Here is a 21,986-nt window from a genome sequence, read left to right on the forward strand (position 1 = left end):
TAGCAAAATCAAGGTTCGTAATATATGATTGCCATCTTGACTATGCCCAAGTATATATGCAGCCTCAAACCATGGGTGAAGATGGAATGTAGACCTGACCCATTCATGTTCCAGTGATTTGCCATGGCCAACTCATCATGGCCAACTCAACCCGTTCATGGGACAACTCGCCACAGGCCAACTTGCTGTAGGACAACTTGCTGCGGGATAAGAGTTACACTAATATCAAAGAAATGGTGGAATAGAATCATTAAAGGATACAAAAGGAGGGACAGAATGAATGGCAAAAAACAAATAATTGTTTATTTTAAATAATTACATTGAATTGTCCACATAAAGTTGGCTGTGGCGAGTTGTCCCATTCCGCTCTCAGCAAAGCAAGAGCAAACCCGAAATGCTTCTTTCTCCTTCAAAATATAGCTTGTCATTAAGGGGTGGGGTGGGATGAACTCAAATATAAGTAGGGTATTCTTCAACTTATGACCACAATTGAGCCCGAAATGCATGTTGCTAAACGAGTCAATTAAGTGAGTTTTGTTGCATTTTACGATCTTTCTTGTCACAGTTAACTGAATCACCGGGTTAAGTTATGGTTAAGTGAATCTGGATTCCCCAAAGATTTTGCTTCTCAGAAGGTTGCAAAAGATAATCACATGATCGCGGGACACTGCAACCATAAATATAAACCACTTGCCAAGCATCTGAATTTTGATCATGTGACCATGGGGATGCTGCAACGGTCATCACTTTTTTTCAGTACCATTGTAACTTTGGTCACTAAACGAATGGCTGTAAGTCGAAGACTACCTGCAGAGGTTGAGATGGGGCTCATTGGATGGTTGGGATACATTGGGCAACTACCTTTGACTTAGGGCAGGGGTGTTAAACTCGATTTCATTGAGGGCCACATCAGGGTTGTGTTTCACCTTGAAGGGAATGGGGGGCGTGGCACACCTGGCCAGGGGCATGGTCAGCTTCACATCACTCATTGAGGTTCCATTTTCAGCCACAACGGCCTCCTGCAGCCTTCTGCCAGCGAAAGCGGAGCTCGGGGAGGCCATGTACAGCCCACCCGGGCTCTATTTTCTGTTGCAATGGCCTCCTTCAGCCCTCTGCCAGCGAAAATGGAGCTCAGGTGGGCCTCCCCAAGCTTCATTTTTGCTGGCAGAGGGCTGCAGGAAGCCGTTGTGGCTGAAAATGGAGCCTGCTAGGGCTGTGCACTGCCCTCCCAAGCTCTCTTTTTGGTAGCATAGGCACTGCAGGCTGGTCCTCTGCTATTTCCAGAGTGGCCCCATGGGCCAGATCTTAGCAACCCACAGGCCGGATTCAGCCCGCGGGCCTCGAGTTTGACACCCCTGGCTTATGGGATGGGAGGGTCTCCATTACATACTGACAGGAACATGAGTAAATTACCATATACTGTATCTTGGTAAAGTAATAATTGCTAGTATCAATCTGTGGTACTTCATGATGCTCACTAGCATCTATTTAGATTTTAAAATGCTTTTATAGTTAAGGGAATTGTATAGGTTCGTACAGCTATCAAAACATTCAGCATTTATCAAATCACAATGTATTAAATATTGTGTGAGTGCCAAAAACAGGGTTCTAAAAAACAGAAGTGATGCAGAAAAGTTGTTAAAAGTATTCAATCTTTAAAAATTTAAAAAGTTGTTTAAAGTATTCAATCTTTAGAACTTGATCTGGTACCAAACATCTATGTTTTGGTACCTTTGAATCCTTTTGAAGATGCATAGTGAAAACATTGAGAGCCAGTTTTATGTAGTGCTTAAGGTGTCATCAACTTAGAAACTGGGAGACCATGAATTCTAATCCTACCTTGAGCACAAAGCCAGCTAGGTTAGTTTTGGGCCAACCAGTTTTTCTCAGCCCTAGAAGGAGGCAATGGCAAACCACATCTGAAGAACCTTGACAAGAAAACTGCAGGAATTTATACAAGCAGTCTGAGAGAACTGGACACAATTGAACAGAAGAAGAAAAAATGAAGACCTTTATCAAACCAACTCTGAGGCAAGACACTCTATTATCAAAGGAGCAAATACACTGTTCCAATTGTTACTTATAATACTGGAAATCCAGAATCATTTAACTATCTCATATCCCAGTTAATAGCCACATGTATGTTTAAGATACTCAAATATTGCTTAACTGTGATAGATTGTTTTTGAAAAATTAATTTAGGAAAATATCCTTTTATTGATAGATAAGCCTCATGACCAGTTGCTTCAAATAGTTCACGAATTAGCCAGATATTTTAAAATAAATACATTTTAGCAGATGTACAAACCCCAGTTGAATTTATTCAAAAATTTGATAAATTGATTTAAAAAATGCTCAGTGAGTTTTACCTTGTTCCTTTAAAGAGCCATTAAAACTTTCAAATCCTGTATCTTGGTCAGTGCAGAACCCAAATGCAATAACTGTTATTGGCTCCATTATTGAACTTTACTGGTAAAGGAGAGTTAAGCTCTTACCATTGATCACAAGTTGCCCCTAATTGTTGATAAGGTTTTGCTTTTTCCTTCAAGTTTAAAGCATTATTCTAATCTAAACCTTGTATTGGCAGACAGACTTTTAAGGGACTTAAAAAATGTTACCCCGCATTTTTCCTCGGTTATTTCTAATTTCCTCATTCTCTCTTCATAGGGTGCTTTTGATGTATGCTTGCTTCAAATTTCCTTAAGAGTTAATTTAAAATAGAGATCACACAATTTGCTTGAAGCACAACTGTTTGTTATAGTACCTGAGGCAGCAGAAGCAAATCTAAAAGTAGGTAAGAATACAACCCTTCTCTACAGAGTTACAGGTAGTCCTCATTTAGCAACAGTTGGTACCAGGAACTGGACTGTTAAGCAAAGTGGTCTATTAAATGAAAATAAGTGTCGTGACTACGCAACACACGCGTTTGCATCGAAGCCACAGCGACCTGAAGGATGGCATTTCTGAAAGTAGCAGATGTGTGTGCAAATAAGCTGATAAGGCAATTTCATACCAAATATCCCGATAAACCTGGACCACAAGTAGAGACATAATTAGTGATATAATGTATATTGTTTTATAGACTGGTTCCTGGTAGAGGGAGACGCATGTCGCGACTATGCAACACATGCGTTTGCATCAAAGCCACTGCGACCTGAAGGATGGCATTCCTCTTTATCAGAATAAACCCTGTATCATAATTATATGCGCGGTCTATGTAAAATGCTGTGAGGTGAAACTCTGCATTAACCACGATTCATGTGATTGAGTTCATATGAATAATTATCATTAAAAATGGTAATCATGGGTAATAAGGGTAATCAAGGGGAATGAAGGGGAATGAGGGGAAATCATTATAAATATCGAGTCCCAGGAAACTCGGGTTAGATCCAACTTTATTTTGTTTGCTTAGCTATTATCTCGGACTCCTTGTGAAGGAAGGAATAAACAATAAGCTTTTGTGTTACGAAATACTGAAGCGAAGAGTGTCTTATTGTCTCCCTGCATGTGTGCCAACGGGTAGCTGAGAGGAAAGTTGGAATTTGGCGCGTGGATTTATTCAACCCGGGAAATCACATATAGCTGCCCCTATTTTGTTTTGCGAGAAAAGATGGTGGATTACGCCTTTGTGTTGATTTCCATGGGCTCAAAGCTATTTGCATAGACAATGTATATCCTTTCCCACTGATCAACAATTTGTTAGCAACGTTAGCGACTGGCAGGTATTTTACGAAATTGGATTTACGAGAAGCCTACTATAGAGTTCGAATACGAGAGGGGGATCAATGGAAAACTACTTTTAATTGCCCCCTTGGAAGTTTTCAGTTTAACGTTATGCCATTTGGGTTGCAAGGGGCACCCGCTGTCTTCATGCAACTTATAAATGAAGTATTACAAGAACATTTATATCGTGGCGTTCTAGTATATTTAGATGATAATTTATACCAAAACAATGGAGGAACATGTGACCTTAGTGAGGAAAGTTCTGAAAAAATTACTTGACGCCAAATTATATGTGAAACTTTCAAAGTGCGAGTTTCACTGCACGTCGTTGGATTATTTGGGGTACAGAATATCCAATAAAGAAATAGAAATGGATCCCAATAAAGTCAGAGCCGTAGTTGATTGGAAAGAACCAAAAACACGAAAGCAATTACAAAGTTTTTTAGGATTTGCGAACTTTTACCGGCAGTTTATTCCTAAATTCGCGCAAATTGCTTTACCACTAACAGAATTGTTAAAAACTAAACATCAGGCGCCAAAACCCAGAACTAGTCAACCCACTGTATGGTCACAGGAGTGTCAGCGAGCGTTTGACGACCTGAAAGCTTTATTTGCTCAAAAGCCCATTGTAAAACATCCTGATACAACTAAAAGTTTTGTAGTACAAGCCGATGCAAGTGATGTGGCTATGGGGGCTGTCCTCTTACAGTATAACATTGATGGACAATTACAGCCATGTGCATATACATCATGGAATTTTTAAATCACAGAACGCAGGTGGGCTATTTGGGAAAAGGAGGCTTTCACCGTAAAATGGGCACTAAGTACATGGAGACACCTATTAGAAGGGTTGAAAGAAAAATTCGAAGTTTGGACAGATCATAAAAATTTACAAGCATTACAGAAACCGAGAAAACTATCCCCTAAACAAGTAAGATGGGCTTTGTATTTTAAACGTTTTGATTTCCAGTTGCGATATGTTCCGGGGGGGGTAAAAACTTCATGGCGGATGCACTAGCTAGACTACCTCAATACAATGTGTCTAGAGACGAAGTTATTCAGCCCATGATCTCTGTAAGACCATCAACCAAACAAATTCAGATGTTGACCACAAAAGAGATAACCAAAAAGGAATTAGAAGAGGCTACAAAAATGGAAGTATGGATAAAAACAAATAATAGTGCCTGTTTACATAAAGATGGATTGTATTGGAGGGGGGATAAAATATATGTTCCATCAACTTGCAGGAAAAAGATATTATCCCAATGTCATGATGTAAGGCAGGCTGGACACTTTGGATTTTTAAAAACACTACATTTGGTAAGGTGGCAGTTTTGGTGGCCAAATATGAGATCAGACATTGAACAGTACCTTGAAGAATGCCACATTTGTGCTACTACGAAACGTCAAGTAGGAAAACCTTTAGGACTATTACAAACTGTATCGGATCCAAACCGGCCGTGGCAAGATATAGCCATGGACTTTATTGTGGAGTTGCCCAGCAGTAATGGATATACAGTAATCTGGACTATTATAGACCTGTTTTCAAAACAAGCTCACTTTATACCATGTAAAGGATTACCTTCGGCAACAAAATTAGCCAACCTGTTTATAAAACATGTACATAGATTACATGGCACACCTAGGAGGATAATTTCGGATAGAGGTGTGCAATTCACAGCACAATTTTGGAGAGCGTTTGTACGCCTTTCAGGATGCTGTCAAGGTCTTAGCTCTGCATACCACCCCATTACCAATGGTGCTGCTGAAAGAGCTAATGCGATGATTGAAAGGTATTTGAGATCCTATACATCTTATCAACAGCGAGAATGGGCTGATTTACTTCCATTTGCTGAAGCAGCATATAATAATGCTATACATGAAAGTACAGGATATAGCTCATTCCAGGTAGCAAATGGGATAGAATTTGTGCCAATTCCTGATTTACAAGGTGATGAACAACAACCCATAAATCTCCAAATGTGGTCGAAAAAAGTTCAGGATAGTTGGGATAAAGTAAAAGAGACTTAATAAAACAGCACTAGAATATAAACATCAAGCAGACCAGAAAAGGAAAGAGTATAAAGTATTAAAACCTGGAGATCATGTTTACCTATCAATTAATATATAAAATTACACCTAAATAGTTGAAAATTGGGACCAAAATATATTGGACCTTTCCAAATTACGAAAGTGATAAACCCCGTAACTGTAAAACTTAAATTGCCACCACGGTTACATCGAATACATCCTGTATTTCATACTAGTTTACTTAAGCCTGCAGAACACATTGATATACCTCAACTTGAGGAATCTGTAATAGCTAAAGATGTAACCCATCCTGAAATTGATAAAATTCTAGACTCGCAGATATGTAACAATATTTAGTTACAATATTTACAATATTTAGTGAGATGGAAAGGATATCCTGAAACAGAAGCAACCTGGGTGAAAGTAGCAGATGTGTGTGCAAATAAGCTGATAAGGCAATTTCATACCAAATATCCCGATAAACCTGGACCACAAGTAGAGACATAATTAGTGATATAATGTATATTGTTTTATAGACTGGTTCTTGGTAGAGGGGGACGCATGTCACGACTATGCAACACACGCGTTTGCATCAAAGCCACTGCGACCTGAAGGATGGCATTCCTCTTTATCAGAATAAACCCTGTATCATAATTATATGCGCGGTCTATGTAAAATGCTGTGAGGTGAAACTCTATGCATTAACCACGATTCATGTGATTGAGTTCATACAAATAATTATCATTAAAAATGGTAATCATGGGTAATAAGGGTAATCAGGGGTAATGAAGGGTAATGAGGGGAAATCATTATAAATATCGAGTCCCAGGAAACTCGGGTTAGATCCAACTTTATTTTGTTTGCTTAGCTATTATCTCGGATTCCTTGCGGAGGAAGGAATAAACAATAAGCTTTTGTGTTACGAAATACTGAAACGAAGAGTGCCTTATTTTCTCCCTGCATTTGTGCCGAAGAGTAGCTGAGAATAAGACTGTTCTTATCTTCAGCTTTCTTTTGCTTTACAGACTTGCAGAATTCCTAAATGTGAGGATTAGTGGTAAAATTTCATGATACTTGTACCAGTCTAAATGAGGACTACTTCTATGTAAATTAGGATACACATTTCACTGCAAGATAATTGACAGAACACGATTGGATTTAACAGCCTGCCATGTTTAGTGAGATTAATGGTGGAGTGGATTCTTTATTTTTTTATGGAAAAGGCAAAAACCCTATTTTTCAAACATAGCTGTCTTTGAAAGTTACATTTATTACAGTTATCGCATTCTAGCTTGGTACCCAGAGTCTATGCTCACTTCATAACAGATAACAGATAATCAAAGTTGGAAGGGACATTATAGGTCATCTAGTCCAACCCACCCCCCTTAATAGCTTTATCAATATTCCTTGGCCTTCTAAGGTGTTATGGCTCAGGTGACATTATCTATTGATTTTTAAAACTCTGGGAAGAGGAGGGGGGAATATTTTGTTTGTTTCACATGCCCTCGCACCACTCGGTTTCCTGTCCTCCAATTGGAAATCTATAACAAAATTACCAACTTATCTCCTAGACCTAGAGTATGTATTACCAAATAATGCAAAATTACAAACCAACATTTCCCAATACATTATTTTACAAAAACTCCAACTATATTTTGAAAGTTTTCAATTTGTATTTCAAATATTTGGAAATACAGGTAGTCCTCAACTTACAACAGCTTGCTTAATGACCTTTCAAAGTTACAATGGCACTGAAAAAAGTTATTAATGACCATTTTTCACACTTATGACTGTTGCAGCATCCCCAGTCATGTGATTTACATTTGGATGCTTGGCAATGACTCACATTTATGATGGTTTCAGTGTCCAGGGGTCATGTGATCAACTTTGGCAAGCAAAGTCAATGGAGAAACCAGATTCGCTTAATAACCGTGTTACTAATTTAACAACTGCAGTGATTCACTTAACAAATGTGGCAAGAAAAGTGTAAAATGAGGCAAAACTCAATAAATTTGTCACTTTGCAACATAAATGTTGGGCTCAATTGTGGTTGTCAGTTGAGGATTACCTGTATTACTTAGATTTATCACGCAACAGCACAATTGGGTCAGTAAACTATTTAAAATCCAAAGCAATGCACAGTCCTAACTAATAGTTCAACATGCATAATATCTAAGATTTGTGAGGACAATTCTGCTAAATGATTGAACATTTTCCTATACCATGCTTTTCTGGCAATACTATGCTGCTCTTTTTCTTCTACATATACATTATGACACATGTGGAATGAAATTATATATTCCATGCTTTAAGTATTAAGTAACATCTCTCACAGATGTAAAATCTAAGCAATTTTCATTTATTGCTCCTGTGCAACTTTTTCAAGGAGATTGGGATACTGAGAGAAGATGAAAGATGAAATGCAGACCAGTGTGAGTTCACACAAGTGATGTCAAACTAGCCATGCCCACAAGTGATGTCACAAGTGATGTCAAACTAGCCATGCCCACCCTGAACATACCCTGGCCCCCCAAGGTCAAACACAATATTGATGCATCCCTCAATGAAATCGAGTTTGACACCCCTGGTATAGACATTTATATGAAATGTTAAATACACTATGTTTTTGAGCAGTTAAGGTAATAGGAGTGCACTTTAAATATAGCTAAGGCATTCTCATATCGAACAGGATTTAGAGATCCTGAGTATATGTAAATTGCATACTCAAAATATACTAAAATTTAATGCATGGAGCATGATTTATTTTATTTATGAATATTCCACAAGGAAGTACATATAAATTTTGTTTGCGTTTACTGTAGCATTTTTTCCACTTTATCATCTCTCTTAAACAGATTTATTCACTTAAGCGGAATACAATCTAATTGAATTGTCTGATAGATTAATCGCTTAAGAACAAAACAGATATTGCTAAATTATCTCTAGGGATTAACAGGATACTATTGCCTAAAATCAATACAGTACTAAAAGGAATAAATGGAATACCATTTATGAAAGATTTATCCTTTGGATATGAAATGCCTACATTCTCTCAAATAAAGTATTAGTTACTTATTTCATTGTACCAAGCCCTTTAAAGATGTATTTTTTGAACAGGAAGGCGTGGATGGCAGAGCATTCTAGCCAGCCTGATAGGAACAAAAACATGGGATAAGAAGTACAGATAAAAAATGCTTCTACGGTGCCTAACATTTGTAATTGCCTCCGGATGTGCTTTATGCAGACACTTTAGAGTTCATTGGTTTGGGGCGGTGGTGGTGGGGTTAATAGAAGCAGACATATTTTCTCCTTAGAGGAATGTAAGTTTTTTTCCCCCTCATAACTATCTTATTCCATCTTTGTTTCTGAATACCTCAGGATTTGTACAAGAGGTATATAAGCTTCAGGGCATGTGACCTGTATTAACAAGACCATGCATTATATATTTTTAAATGGCAGCATTTCTTTGATTTTGTATATTTGAAGAAAACATTTTACTTTTTCATAATGGGAATCAAAAGCTTTTAATCTTTTCCATTGTTGCAGAGTTGCCTTGAAGTTGTTCTTTGGTTTTCTAGAAGCAAGATGGACTTTTCGGAGTTGTCTATATTTCTAAGCAAAGTCTCTAGCCGTCTCTTAATTTTCTTTTGATCTTCTATGGCGCATCCAATTACAACAGACTGAAATTTTTGATTAACAGGTGCTGATGGTGTCTCAGATGTACAAGCTCCATAAAGTGATATTAACCGGCTCTTTGAGTCTTCCAAATCATCCAAGAGTTTATTGACTATTTCATCAATCATCTGGGTAGCCCGCAACAGGGATTCCTGCTGCTGAGGATTTCGTATGGTTTCTACCGAAACCTCAACTGTGATGGTTCGGCCCATAAGGCGCTTGGCAGTCAGATTAAGTTCTTCTCTTTCACCTATATTTTGAAATTGAAAATGCTGGTTTTAAAGTTTTACATAACACCAATTAACCGGCAAGGTCAGAAGAGTCAAAGTAAATTAAGAATTACTGCATCATATTTTTGTTACAATCCATGGAGGATGGAAGGCAATAATGATTGTAACAGGCTTGATAATAATTAACAGAGATTTTGACTTGATCAAAGAAGAAACACTGGCTAGATTAACAAGAGCACATTAAAATAGGATGATTTGATTTGTTTCCACTTATTGTTGTCATTGAATCCAGTCAGTTATAATTAGGAAATTATCACTTAGTACAGGTAGCCCTCAACTTACAGCCATTCATTTGGTGACTGTTCAAAGTTACAATGGCAGTGAAAAAGTGACATAACCAGTTTGTACACTTACAACTGTAGCAGCATCTACATGATCATGTGATCAAAATTCACTTGGCAACTGGCATGTATTTACGACAGTTTTACTGTCCTGGGGTCATATGATCACCCTTTGTAACTTTCTCAGTTGGCTTCCGATAAGCAAATTCAATGGGGAAAGCCATATTCACTTAACCACCACACGATTCATTTAACTGCACTTAATTGCTTAACAGCTGAGGCAAAAAGGTCAAAAAATGAGGCAAAACTCATTTAACTGTCTTGCTTAGCATTGGAATTTTTGGGCTCCATTATGGTTGTAAGTTGAGGACAGCCCATATAAGTCTATCTACTATGAAGACACTAAAAAAAATCCACTTATGTGTATTCATCAGACACTCCAAATATGTGTATATTATCTGTACACATTCACAAAGAAGCTTGGGGTATTACCTTCACTAATATTCCTCATATCCTGGCTGTTCTGTATATTATGGATCATTTCCAGAAGAGTTTCTTTTTCTTGTTCCATTGAAGCCGCTGCATCACGCAAAGCTTCAACTCTGGGAAGAGAAAAAAAAAAACCAATTTAAAAGAGACTTTACAAATACCCTTATACCTATATCATGTTTTCCAACCTGCATTCATCTATTACTTATTTATAAAATTAAATTAACATACTATATTCTTGCTACAACGAAGAGTTTCTATATAAAGTCAATATTTCCTATTCGCCAAAATGAGAAGGTGGATATTAAAATCCTGGCTTGGTCTTATGTGCAAGAACTGCAAAATATCTTTTTTCTTATCCCTTGCCCCAACTGTATTTGCACAACAGCAGGAAAGGAGGTGGAAAGGGAATTCTAGCATTATTAAATGGGGAAAAAAAACCAAGTATCAAGAAAAGTCTATTTCTCACATATTATTTCAAATAAATATAAAAAGTCTGGTTTTCATATATGCCCTTCTAGAATCAGTCCATCTTGATTTAACAAGGAAAAAAAAGTAAACTAAGGAGCATTGATGGACAGCAGTCCAAACCTGTTCCATATCCCTTGAAGTAGTGGTATATCTCCTCAAGAAGTTTTACCTGGCTCAGCAATATTGGATAACTGTTATCCAGAAAAATTAGCTGACCCAGAATGCAGACATTTAGATGATGTTAGGTTTTCCAAAAGCTGTACTGGTTACCTTTCAGTGCAATTCAAAGTGCTAGATTTCACTTTTAAAGGATCATATATCATGAATATGGACTCAGGGGGATGGTAGAGGACAGGAAGACCTGAAGGAACATTGTTCATGGGGTAGCAATGAGTCGGGCACAACTCCATGACTAACAACAATATCATGAATATACCAAACCACCGTTCCCCAGTGGCATAAGAACAGGAAGGCTGGGCTGCATCTTGGTCCCTTCTTTTATGGAAGGCCACCCACAATTATGGGGATGAAACTTCTTGGTTGCTGTCTCCTCACTCTCTTTAGCATTCCTCTTGAAATTAGGCTGTCTTATTGTCTTGAATTTGGTGATAAGCTTGACCTTCCATTTACAGATTTGGGGTTTGTGACTATTAAAGTTCTGCTGCTTTGCTACAGTTCAGCTTGTAATTGTTTAGATAAGTGAGTCGATGGATAGATGGGTGAATAGATGGAGATATGGATATGGGTGAATTTCTTTTGATAAACAGCTTTGAGCTTTGTTGAGCTGAGTGGCATATAAACTCAAGTAAATAACAAATTCTGCTATTACAGTGAAGGAAGAGCCTCACTTTACATTGTTGGAGTTTCATATCTGAAACAACCTAGAAATAATTTCATTTTATTTTTTTAAAGAAAGCATTTTCCAACATTGTGTCCATCAGGCATGCTAAAATTAGGTATTCTAGGAATTGCAGTTACATGTTCAAGTAACTGAATGTATGAAAAATATTCTAAGCTTCTTTAATACCCAGCTCTGTGTACCGAATGTACTACACTAGATAGCAGGCAGAGACTCACAATATTGGATGGTCTTTCATACAAAAGTGTCTGTATGCAGAAAACTGCCATGTCAGAGACAAAACTAGCTTTCTTTGACATTCTGGAATATATCTGCATTCAGAATCCTATAGCCTTGCCATCAATTCATTATCTCACCTGAATAATGATTTCTGTCAATTTGCAGAATTGTTACAGCCAGATTATCCTAATCATAAAAATGCAAAGCTCAATTTGAATGCTAAAAGACATATGGATTGTGTGATTCAAGCCCTAGATGGGGAAGAACCAATAACTGAATTGGTATAATCAAGCAAGAATGGAATAGCACCATATGAATTCCTAAACTCCACTTTCTGGTCCACTGAGCTGAAGTTCTACACAGATCTAGCAAAGAGTAAATCTCAGTAAAATTAAAAGTAAATCCCACTAAACCTAAAAAGTAAATACAATCTTGCCAACAAAAAAGGTAGCCAAATCTCATATGCTTTCTGGAATGACAGCTGGGCCTTCCAAGTCCTTCCTCATTTGTAACTATATATAGGTCTCTTCTATCATAGCACCTGTTATACTTCACTCACAAAGCTGGACCACTTTCCTGAAAAAAAAATATTCTTCAAAAAAATTATTCTTCGTTCTTGAACACATGTTTTTTTAAGGTGATGTATTATCATTGTAGCTATGGTAGGACACATTAACACGCTTTCAATTGTAAATAATTTACTTGTGTGAGATTGCCATTCCAAAATAAACATCACAGAATAATTTCAATTCATCTGACATCCTTTAAAATATATTTTATGAGAGAGGCACAAATTATAGAGTGATGCATATATATACACTGCTCAAAAAAATAAAGGGAACACAAAAATAAGACATCCTAGATCTAAATGAATGAAATATTTTGTTCATTACATAGTTGAATGTGCTTACAACAAAATCACACAAAAATTATCAATGGAAGTCAAATTTAGCAACCCATGGAGGTCTGGATTTTGAGTTACACTCAAAATTAAAGTGGAAAAACACACTACAGGCTGATCCAACTTTGATGTAATGTCCTTAAAACAAGTCAAAATGAAGCTCAGTAGTGTGTGTGGCCTCCACGTGCCTGTATGACCTCCCTACAATGCCTGGGCATGCTCCTGATGAGGTGGCAGATGGTCTCCTGAGGGATCTCCTCTCACACCTGGACTAAAGCAACCCCCAACTCCTGGACAGTGTGTGGTGCAACATGGTGTTGGTGGATGGAGCGAGACATGATGTCCCAGATGTGCTCAGTTGGATTCAGGTCTGGGGAACGGGAGGGCCAGCCCATAGCATCAATGCCTTCGTCTTGCAGGAACTGCTGACACACTCCAGCCACATGAGGTCTAGCATTGTCTTGCATTAGGAGGAACCCAGGGCCAACCGCACCAGCATATGGTCTCACAAGGGGTCTGAGGATCTCATCTCGGTACCTAATGGCAGTCAAGCTACCTTTGGTGAGCACATGGAGGGCTGTGTGGCCCCCTAAAGAAATGCCACCCCACACCATTACTGACCCACTGCCAAACCGGTCATGCTGGAGGATGTTGCAGGCAGCAGAACGTTCTCCATGACATCTCCAGACCCTGTCACGTCTGTCACGTGCTCAGTGTGAACCTGCTTTCATCTGTGAAGAGCACAGGGCACCAGTGGCGAATTTGCCAATCTTGGTGTTCCCTGGCAAATGCCAAACTGTAAGCACAACCCCCACCTGTGGACGTCGGGCCCTCATACTACCCTCATGGAGTCTGTTTCTGTCCGTTAGAACAGCCACATGCACATTTGTGGCCTGCTGGAGGTAATTTTGCAGGGCTCTGGCAGTGCTCCTCCTGTCCCTCCTTGTACAAAAGCGGAGGTAGCGGTCCTGATGCTGGGTTGTTGCCCTATGACCTCCGCCATGTCTCCTGATGTACTGGCCTATCTCCTGGTAGCGCCTCCATGCTCTGGGCACTACTCTGACAGACACGGCAAACCTTCTTGCCACAGCTCGCATTGATGTGCCATCCTGGATGAGCTGCACTACCTGAGCCACTTATGTGGGTTGTAGACTCCATCTCATGCTACCACTAGAGTGAAAGCACCACCAGCATTCAAAAGTGACCAAACCATCAGCCAGAAAGCTTAGGAACTGAGAAGTGGTCTGTGGTCACCACCTGCAGAACCACTCCTTTATTGGGGATGTCTTGCTAACTGCCTATGCTTTCCACCTGTTATCTATTTCATTTGCACAACAGCATGTGAAATTGATTGTCAGTCAGTGTTGCTACCTAAGCGGACAGTTTGATTTCACAGAAGTGTGATTGACTTGGAGTTACATTGTGTTGTTTAAGTGTTCCCTTTATTTTTTTGAGCAGTGTATATAAAATTCGTAACACAGCAATACTGGGCAAGAAAAAAAAATCTTTAGAATTTGAGAATCTAATCATAAAAAATGTGATGAATTCATTTAGAAAATGTTTTATTTAATTCTGCAAATAATAGTCTTGTGGATAATTATCTATCTATAGTATGGTAGCCTAAGAGTAAATCCTATAGTTCTGGTTTGCATATTTTGAGGTGTGGGGGCTTAACATGATATATGAATCAGACCATAATTGTGAATCCAGCTTTGTAGTCAGTGGATCTCACTTCTGAGTTGTCATGTACTGTTCAACTAAAATAAAAAATGAATAATCAATAACTTCTTTAAATATAATTTAATTAAAGCCACAAAGTACATGACTTACTACATAATCAGTGCAAAAAATATAGAAAAAATGTAAAATACAAAACATTCAACACTGGGACTTCCGGTTTGAAGGGCTTCGGCGATGGACAGAAATCCACGATCGTGCGCGGTTTCTGTCTGGGCTCGCCGCTGGAGCGCCCCAAGCTGGCTGGTTTCGGGGCTAAGTCACCCCGTAGAGGTGGTGAAGAGGGGGGAGACCGCCAGCAGGGTTGAGGAGAGCTGCATCTCTCCTCCTCAGCTGGCCATTACTCCCTTTCCCAAAGGCGGTTGCAGTGGTAGTCAGAAATGGCCACCGCAAAGAAGAACTCGACCGGAAAAGAATGTGCAGGAGGAAGATAAGAACTGAAAGTTTTGGCTGACCGGGTTAAATTGTAAAAGCAACAACTAAGGTACCCTGGAATTTAAACTTACAAAAAATAACATCGCTCCCAAAGAAGAGTCAGAAGCAGCGAAGGAAAGTGAAAAGGGAAAGGCTTGGCTTTTTTTTCTTCTCTCTCCTTCCCTATACTGACAACTAAGAGACTTAAATAAGAAATTGGAAAAATCCGTTTTGATATCAATAGGCAATTAAGCTGAAAATAAAACAAAATGCCAAAGGGATAATAAAGATTTCTGGACATTAAAATTTTTCTTTTTCATAAGCAGGAAGGGAGAGAAAAAGAATAAGGGCAGGATCTGGAAGAGGGAGGAGACTGCGTGGAATTAAAAAGAATCTACAGTAAAACTTCAACAAGACTTCTAAAAGATACATTTTAACTGAAACTTTGCAACTAAATGGTAACCCCAGGAAGAGAAAGTGAAAAAAAAAGAGCAAAAAAGAAACAGCTTGCGTGTATTTGGATTATTTGGTGATCTTTGGATTCTTGGTTATTATATTTGAATGACTAAAATCAATCGGGTGGTTGTTTAAAAATTTATACAATGGCACCACTTCTGGATGAATTGAAAATGGAACTTAAAAAGTACAAAGAAGATGCACAAGAAGGGAAGGGTTCTTTTGGCTTCGTTTTTCAATTCCTAGAAATGGAGATTTGGAACTATGAGAAACAACAAGAAATGACTGCAAAACAAGAAGACTGGGACAAAGAAGAAGCCATCTTTAATGAACAAGCAATTTTATGTGGGGAAGAAAAAGGAAAGGGGGGAAAGAGAATGGAGAATTTAAGACTTAAAAAAACAACCAAAGAAAAGAAAAATAATTCAAAAAATAAGCATAATACTGGAAAGCAACAGAAAAGGGGAATACAGAAGAGAGAAATAGAGATAGAGAGACAAGGGGGTAAAAAGGGGAGAGAGAAGAAGAGAGGAAGAAGGAAAGGAAAAGAAGTTACAAAGGACTGGAGCAAGATATAGAGAAACAGGACCTATTTAGAGATAATGGGTGAAAATCTAACTGAAAAAGGGATTATGTAAAGGTACATAAGATTGTATTGTTATATTAGTAATAGAAATAACTTTAGAAAATTGGAAACAACGTATGATTAAAATGAGGGATAAAATAGTTAGTGTAATTTAGTGAAATGTTTGTGAATAAAATAAGTGAAATAAAATAAATGAGAAAATTGAATTAGGAAGGAACGGGAACATTTTAATTAGTTAATGTTTTATAAAATATAAGTGAAGGTGGGGGGAATTAACTATGGAAAGCTTATAATTGTTCCCATAGAAGTATGATATTTAATTGAAAAGTAATGTTAAAGATGTTAAGACTTTAATGAATATTAATATTAATGGTAGAATTGAATTGGAATGGAATGTTGTTTTAATTATATACATTTATAATTTTTTCTTTTTTTAAGAATACAGTGTGTATTTTAAGAATGTACCAAGCAGAATCCGAATGGAAGTTATGTATTATATTGAATGTTACAACTTTAGGGAAAAGATATAAAGGCGTCATACTCCAATCAGTAACTACAGGAGAAATTTTGTTTAATGAGAAAAGATAATAGATAATTGAAACAAAAAATATAAATACAATGATTTGAATTGAGATGAGATAATTAAAATAAAATTGAGAAAATTAAAAGAGGGAAGAAGCTATGCAGAAAATGTAAAATAGTAATAAGATATGGAATAGAATATAAAAATGAGCATGAACCTGAATTTGTGTCTGTACGAAGATATGTAACCCGGGATTACGCTACTTTCAAAAAAGATGTTTTATTTATATATATTTTTTTTCTCTTTGTGAAAACTCAAATAAAATTTACCAAAAAAAAAAAAAAACATTCAACACTAAATTAGCACCTTATATTCAAATTTCAGTTGTTAAAAATTTGTATGAAGCTTTTGATGAAATTATTTAAGCAATTTTTATTCATTTTTCCCCGTGAAAAGTACCTGAATTGCAGTAATAAATTAATTTTCCTGTGGAAATTAATTCATACCATCACAAACACACAAAATAGTGTGCATTAAAAAATCTGAAATGCTTTTGTTATATTAAGAAATGTCTAACAATAGTCTTGTTATCTATGCCTCAACTATCATATTCAGGAAAGGTAGTGCTCTAAATTATAGTTATTTGATTCCTTATGGCTTTTGGCAATGAGTGAATTTTTCAGAATATTTATCCTGTTTTAAGACTAAGCAAATATCTCAAGCAAGTGTAAAGAAGTAAATAAATGCTAAACAATGGGAATGTAATCATTTAAGTAATGAGTCTTGTAATTATGAAAAAGAGTCTGGAATTAAAAATGGGGGGCCATATCATGTTAAATCATTATGTCATGTGGTTTGGTTTTAGATGTGTACAACTAGCCTTATTTAGTGAACCATTGTTTATAGCCCAATGTTATAAATATGCAAACTCAGTCAATCGCGGTTGGTGTTCAGCCCGGATTGGTTTTATTTTTGATTGGATAGGGGATCTGGATCTCCCCTACCTGAGACTAGTTTACAGTAGAAAGTACTGTGCTCCAAACTTGTCTCCCAACATTATAGGAAACTGACATGCTGGTTTGCTCATCCATCTTTCTAAAGTGGAATGCACCAGAATGAGCATCAATGACTTTCATATTGCTGAAGCTGTTTATGTTCTGATCTAATTCAGGGACACGAACATGCACAAAATCATAAGAACGCACAGAAACATTTGAAAGTAGTAATAGAAATTCTTATCTAATGTTAACTCAGTCTGCAGGGGAGAGGGTGTAGGATTAAACCTGCCATCTCTAATCTCAACTCCCATATATTCTACCAGCTCTTAAACAGGATAATTTTGCTATTTTTCTTCTTCTTTCTTTCAACTGAGCAGATCCAAAACTCTCCTCATTCATTCCGAATAATTCAGAATCGGGTATATAAACGATAGAAAAGCAATTCTCTTGAGGCAATTCGTCCCACCTCCCTACTTGAAAAGGCTGTTACAGCCTTCCAAAGGAGGAAGGATTTCTACATGGTTAACATCCAAAGAGGCTGAGGAACCACTACCACCCCCGGCCCATTTCAAAAGCAAACGGAGGATTAATACTTAGGACCATTAACATTTATTTCCCCAGAACCCCCAAACCTCGCGTCATCCTGAAACTAGGCCTAAGAAGTACAACTAAAAGCAAGGGAAGGCACGTCGGGGCTTCTCCTTCTCCTCCTCCTCCTCTTCCATTTATCAAACGGGAAAAATATTCTCCAAAATGGTCCAGAGCCCAGACGGAGATGCGGAGCATCGAAGCAATCCAATTAAACAGAGGCGCATTTTTAAAGGTTTTGCCTCCCCCCGAGAGGAAGCAGTTTGCAAAATCGCCAGAGCAAAATAGCCCCGAAGAAGAAGGAGGGAGGCGAGGAAGAGGGTGTGTAGGAAACAAACGCTGCGCTTTTCTCACAGAGGCGCTCCTCCGATGATCCGAGGGCGCTGCCCCTTCGGCCGGCCCGTCCAGCCTTACCTCCGCTCCAGCTGGTCCAGGCACTCAAGCAAGCGGCTGGAGCGGTCCGCCATGGAGGTGGAGCGGAAGAAGCGACCCCGGGACTGCTGACCCGCGGCCGCTTGCTGGGTTGCCTCGTCGCCCCCGCCTCCACTGTTTTTGGCGTTGCCGACCTTGGCCTGGGCCATGGCAAGCCGTGAAGCGTCGTCGCCTGGCGCGTCTGCCCGCTTGCACGGCGCTTGCCCGGTCAGCAGCTGCAGTGACGAGAGCGGGCGCCCCAAGCTGGACGCCGACTCGGAGTCGCCCCTCCCCTCGCGCACTTGCAAGAGCAGGTGGCGGTCAAAAAGGGTCCAGAGCATAAATGGCTGAGCGTTTGCCTCGTCCTCCGGCTTCTATGAAACGGCGAGGGCTGTTCCCGCGCCACTTGCGAGTTCCCGCACTCTTCATGTCCCTGGGCGCATCGTTCCCGCCAGAGCATGAGCGCCCTGGTCTATTTAACGCGACTCCGGCTGGCCTGGAGCTGAGGGCTTAAACAGGAGGTGGGTAGTTTGCCGGGATCTTTATCGCGTGGCCGTTTTGGCATTTCCAGTCAACTCGAAAGAAGGCGCCGCGTTGGGATTCTTGCGGGTGCGCTTGTTCTCAACAGCTCATCACCCACCATTTCTCCTCCCCAGGACAGGAAAGGGGCATGGAGATGGCTCCCTGGTGTAACCCTCCTGCCCCCATGGCTCCCCACATAGAGCAGGAAAAAAAGGTTTTCCCGGGCCCCCTCCCCCCGGCATTGTGAGAAGTTTTATATCCAAAGAGTGTATATTTTATTCTTTATACTACTTCCACCTTCCCTTAAAATAGTTAATAGAATCCACAATGTTCTGAGAATCGATGTCTCCACTAGATAATTGACAGTCAAGGTGAAACTAAGTTAATCAACTAAAATAAATAATCTTCCTCAAATAAGTTTTCTCCCCCAGAATCAGCATGTACTCACTTCACCCCGACAAGCTCACCTTATAAAAATCTGCTGCTGTACCCCATTCCTTTGCAGCCTTCCCCTAAAGGTAAACTGTTTTACTTTTAGGAATAAATATTTCTTCTTTCCTCACAGGCTGCTGGATCTCATTTTTATTTATTCTTGCCCAGTCCCGGCTCGAGTTGGAACCGCAAATTATTCTTCTAACAGCAGCCTTTCACCTCAAAATGGGAGGAAGCTGTTGGTTACTCTCTAGGGAGCGGGTTACCTCTGCATTTCTTGGGGGAACTGAGTAGAAAGGGGGCTCCTCTGAAGTCCTCCCCACTTAAGACAAATGATACTGTGCATTTTTTAGCAATATAATCTTCTAGGCTGTGCAAAAAGTGGGACGTTGGCTGCATTATGACATGATTAATTTAAGTAACTTCATATGGGGCTAATATGTGGTTCCATGACTTATAAACACAGAAAATGGGATTAAGTCCTGGTTGAATTAAAGACACTGAGAATTTGCTGCATAGTAAATTCAGTTCACTCATAGCTTGGTCTCTTGATCATACAAGTTCAGTTGTGGCTTCAAAATAGGTTTACTTTTTCTTGTGCTTTTCTTTGCTGTTATGGTACACATATGATTTCATGTGTTCTTGGTGTAATATGTTTGGTCTTTCTGAGTAAAATCCTTTTACATGCATTCTTGGTATAATATGTGAGCTCTTTTCCAATAAAACCATTTAAAGTTATTGTGTTCCTCTGTCCCCAGGTAACACTAGTATGCTGACAGTTAGCAAAAAGCTGAGAAACTACTGCAGTGCAGGTAAGAAACAGAAGAAAGCCTTTGTGAGTTAACATTGGCAGAAACTCAAGACACTACACTAGACTTGTCATAACTGCATTAAAACAAAGTCTACAGAACTTCTAAATTCACATCACTGCAGACGCTGTAAGACAAAAGGGATTTACAGAAATTGAAGTTTTAAAATATGTGTAATTTTGTAATAGTAAAATCTAATACAAACTAAAAGAAAATAGAAAGTTAAAAATCAAAAAAAGATGAGGACTACAACTAGCTTTTTACTTAGGATCACAACTGAGCCAAGGAATACATTGTTGTAGTTGTTAAGCGAGCCACCCACATGGATGTCTTATTGAGCAACCACCACCCAGTTTGCCCTATTGTGGTTGTAGCACAAAGGGTACAAGGTGGGTACAATAATTGAGAGAATTGTCTGAACTAAAGCTAGGCAATTGACCAGAAGGAAGGCGACATGATCCTATCTCCCAACAATTTGGAATCTCTGATTACAAGAACAGGACCTTATCTTCAGGATAATGAGTAACCTGAAACATTTCTGGGAAATGATGATTACAGTTACTTTTTAGGCAGTTTTGATTATGGAAAAGATAATAGTGTTGTATAGGTATGACCAAGGAGAATATTGGGCTTGTCAGGATAATGGTTTAAGGAGCTGAAATAGAAATTATCAGACTGAGTTATATCCCTTTCTTTGGGCTGATTGAATTGGGAATTTGCATTTCGGTAGGCAAAAAAAATCCTTTGGAAAACTAAATGTCTCAAATTCATGGATGGAAGACCTAATTGCACTTGCCACCTATGATACCTTGCCAGCTGTGTATAAATAAAAGTAACCCTTTTTAACCTACAATATTTATATAAAATTATAACTATAAAGCTATAGAATTATAATTTATGACTATATATAGAATAGTAACTGTTTACTGTAATGGAATACTTTACATTTTTAAACCTATTTTTAAACAGCTATTATGTATTTTGTACTTTTTTCCTTTATTTTAAAAGCAATAAAAAGTAATACACAGAATTGTAATTATTTTGTCATGACATGCTGGCTTTTGTCATATATTTTTCACTTTTTGTTAATTTACTCTTTTGTGGTTTTATTCCTTTTTTACATGTCAATATTAGTATTTTTGTTGTTTTTCGTATTAAAAGTATTTTTTAAAAAACTCTTTTAACATTTTTCTAAAATTTGCATAACCCAAGGATATACTCCTTTTCACTCAGTGACTTATTTCTGATTAAACTTATAGAAGGATATATATCAGTTTCAAAAGATACCAAAGATCATATGTAACACATCATGAATGAAGACACTATGAAGTTCAAAATGATGGTATTTAAAAAATCCAGAATTCCTGGCTGGGGATAATGGACTTAGAATCCAACAGCTGGAGAGCTGCAAGTTCTACTTCTCAAATCCTAACCCAGAAATATTTGAGATGAAGAAAATATTTGAGCTCAGTTCTTTGATAGTAGTAATAACCTTCATAATACTAATGCAATGTCAGACAAACTACTTTTTTTATTCCACTTATTTAACAGCATTTATAACATCTTGAGAT

General features: G+C 38.3%; 1 protein-coding gene across 1 annotated transcript; it reads right to left on the reverse strand.

Moving 5' to 3' along the window:
- Positions 1 to 8,499: 8,499 nt before the first annotated feature.
- BAG2 (BAG cochaperone 2) lies at positions 8,500 to 21,479 on the reverse strand. Its single transcript, XM_026665236.2, has 3 exons — positions 18,656 to 21,479; positions 10,493 to 10,602; positions 8,500 to 9,679 (listed from the first exon to the last, which is right to left on the reverse strand). Exons 1-3 carry the CDS (start codon positions 18,991 to 18,993, stop codon positions 9,279 to 9,281), a joined length of 849 nt encoding a protein of 282 aa, XP_026521021.2. The 5' UTR covers positions 18,994 to 21,479; the 3' UTR covers positions 8,500 to 9,278.
- Between the last annotated feature and the right edge of the window lie 507 nt (positions 21,480 to 21,986).

Source organism: Notechis scutatus, chromosome 1 (genome assembly GCF_049901735.1).
Source record: "Notechis scutatus isolate UNSWTSFEM ecotype Mainland chromosome 1, rNotScu1.2, whole genome shotgun sequence".
Classification (NCBI taxonomy): Eukaryota; Metazoa; Chordata; class Lepidosauria; order Squamata; family Elapidae; genus Notechis; species Notechis scutatus.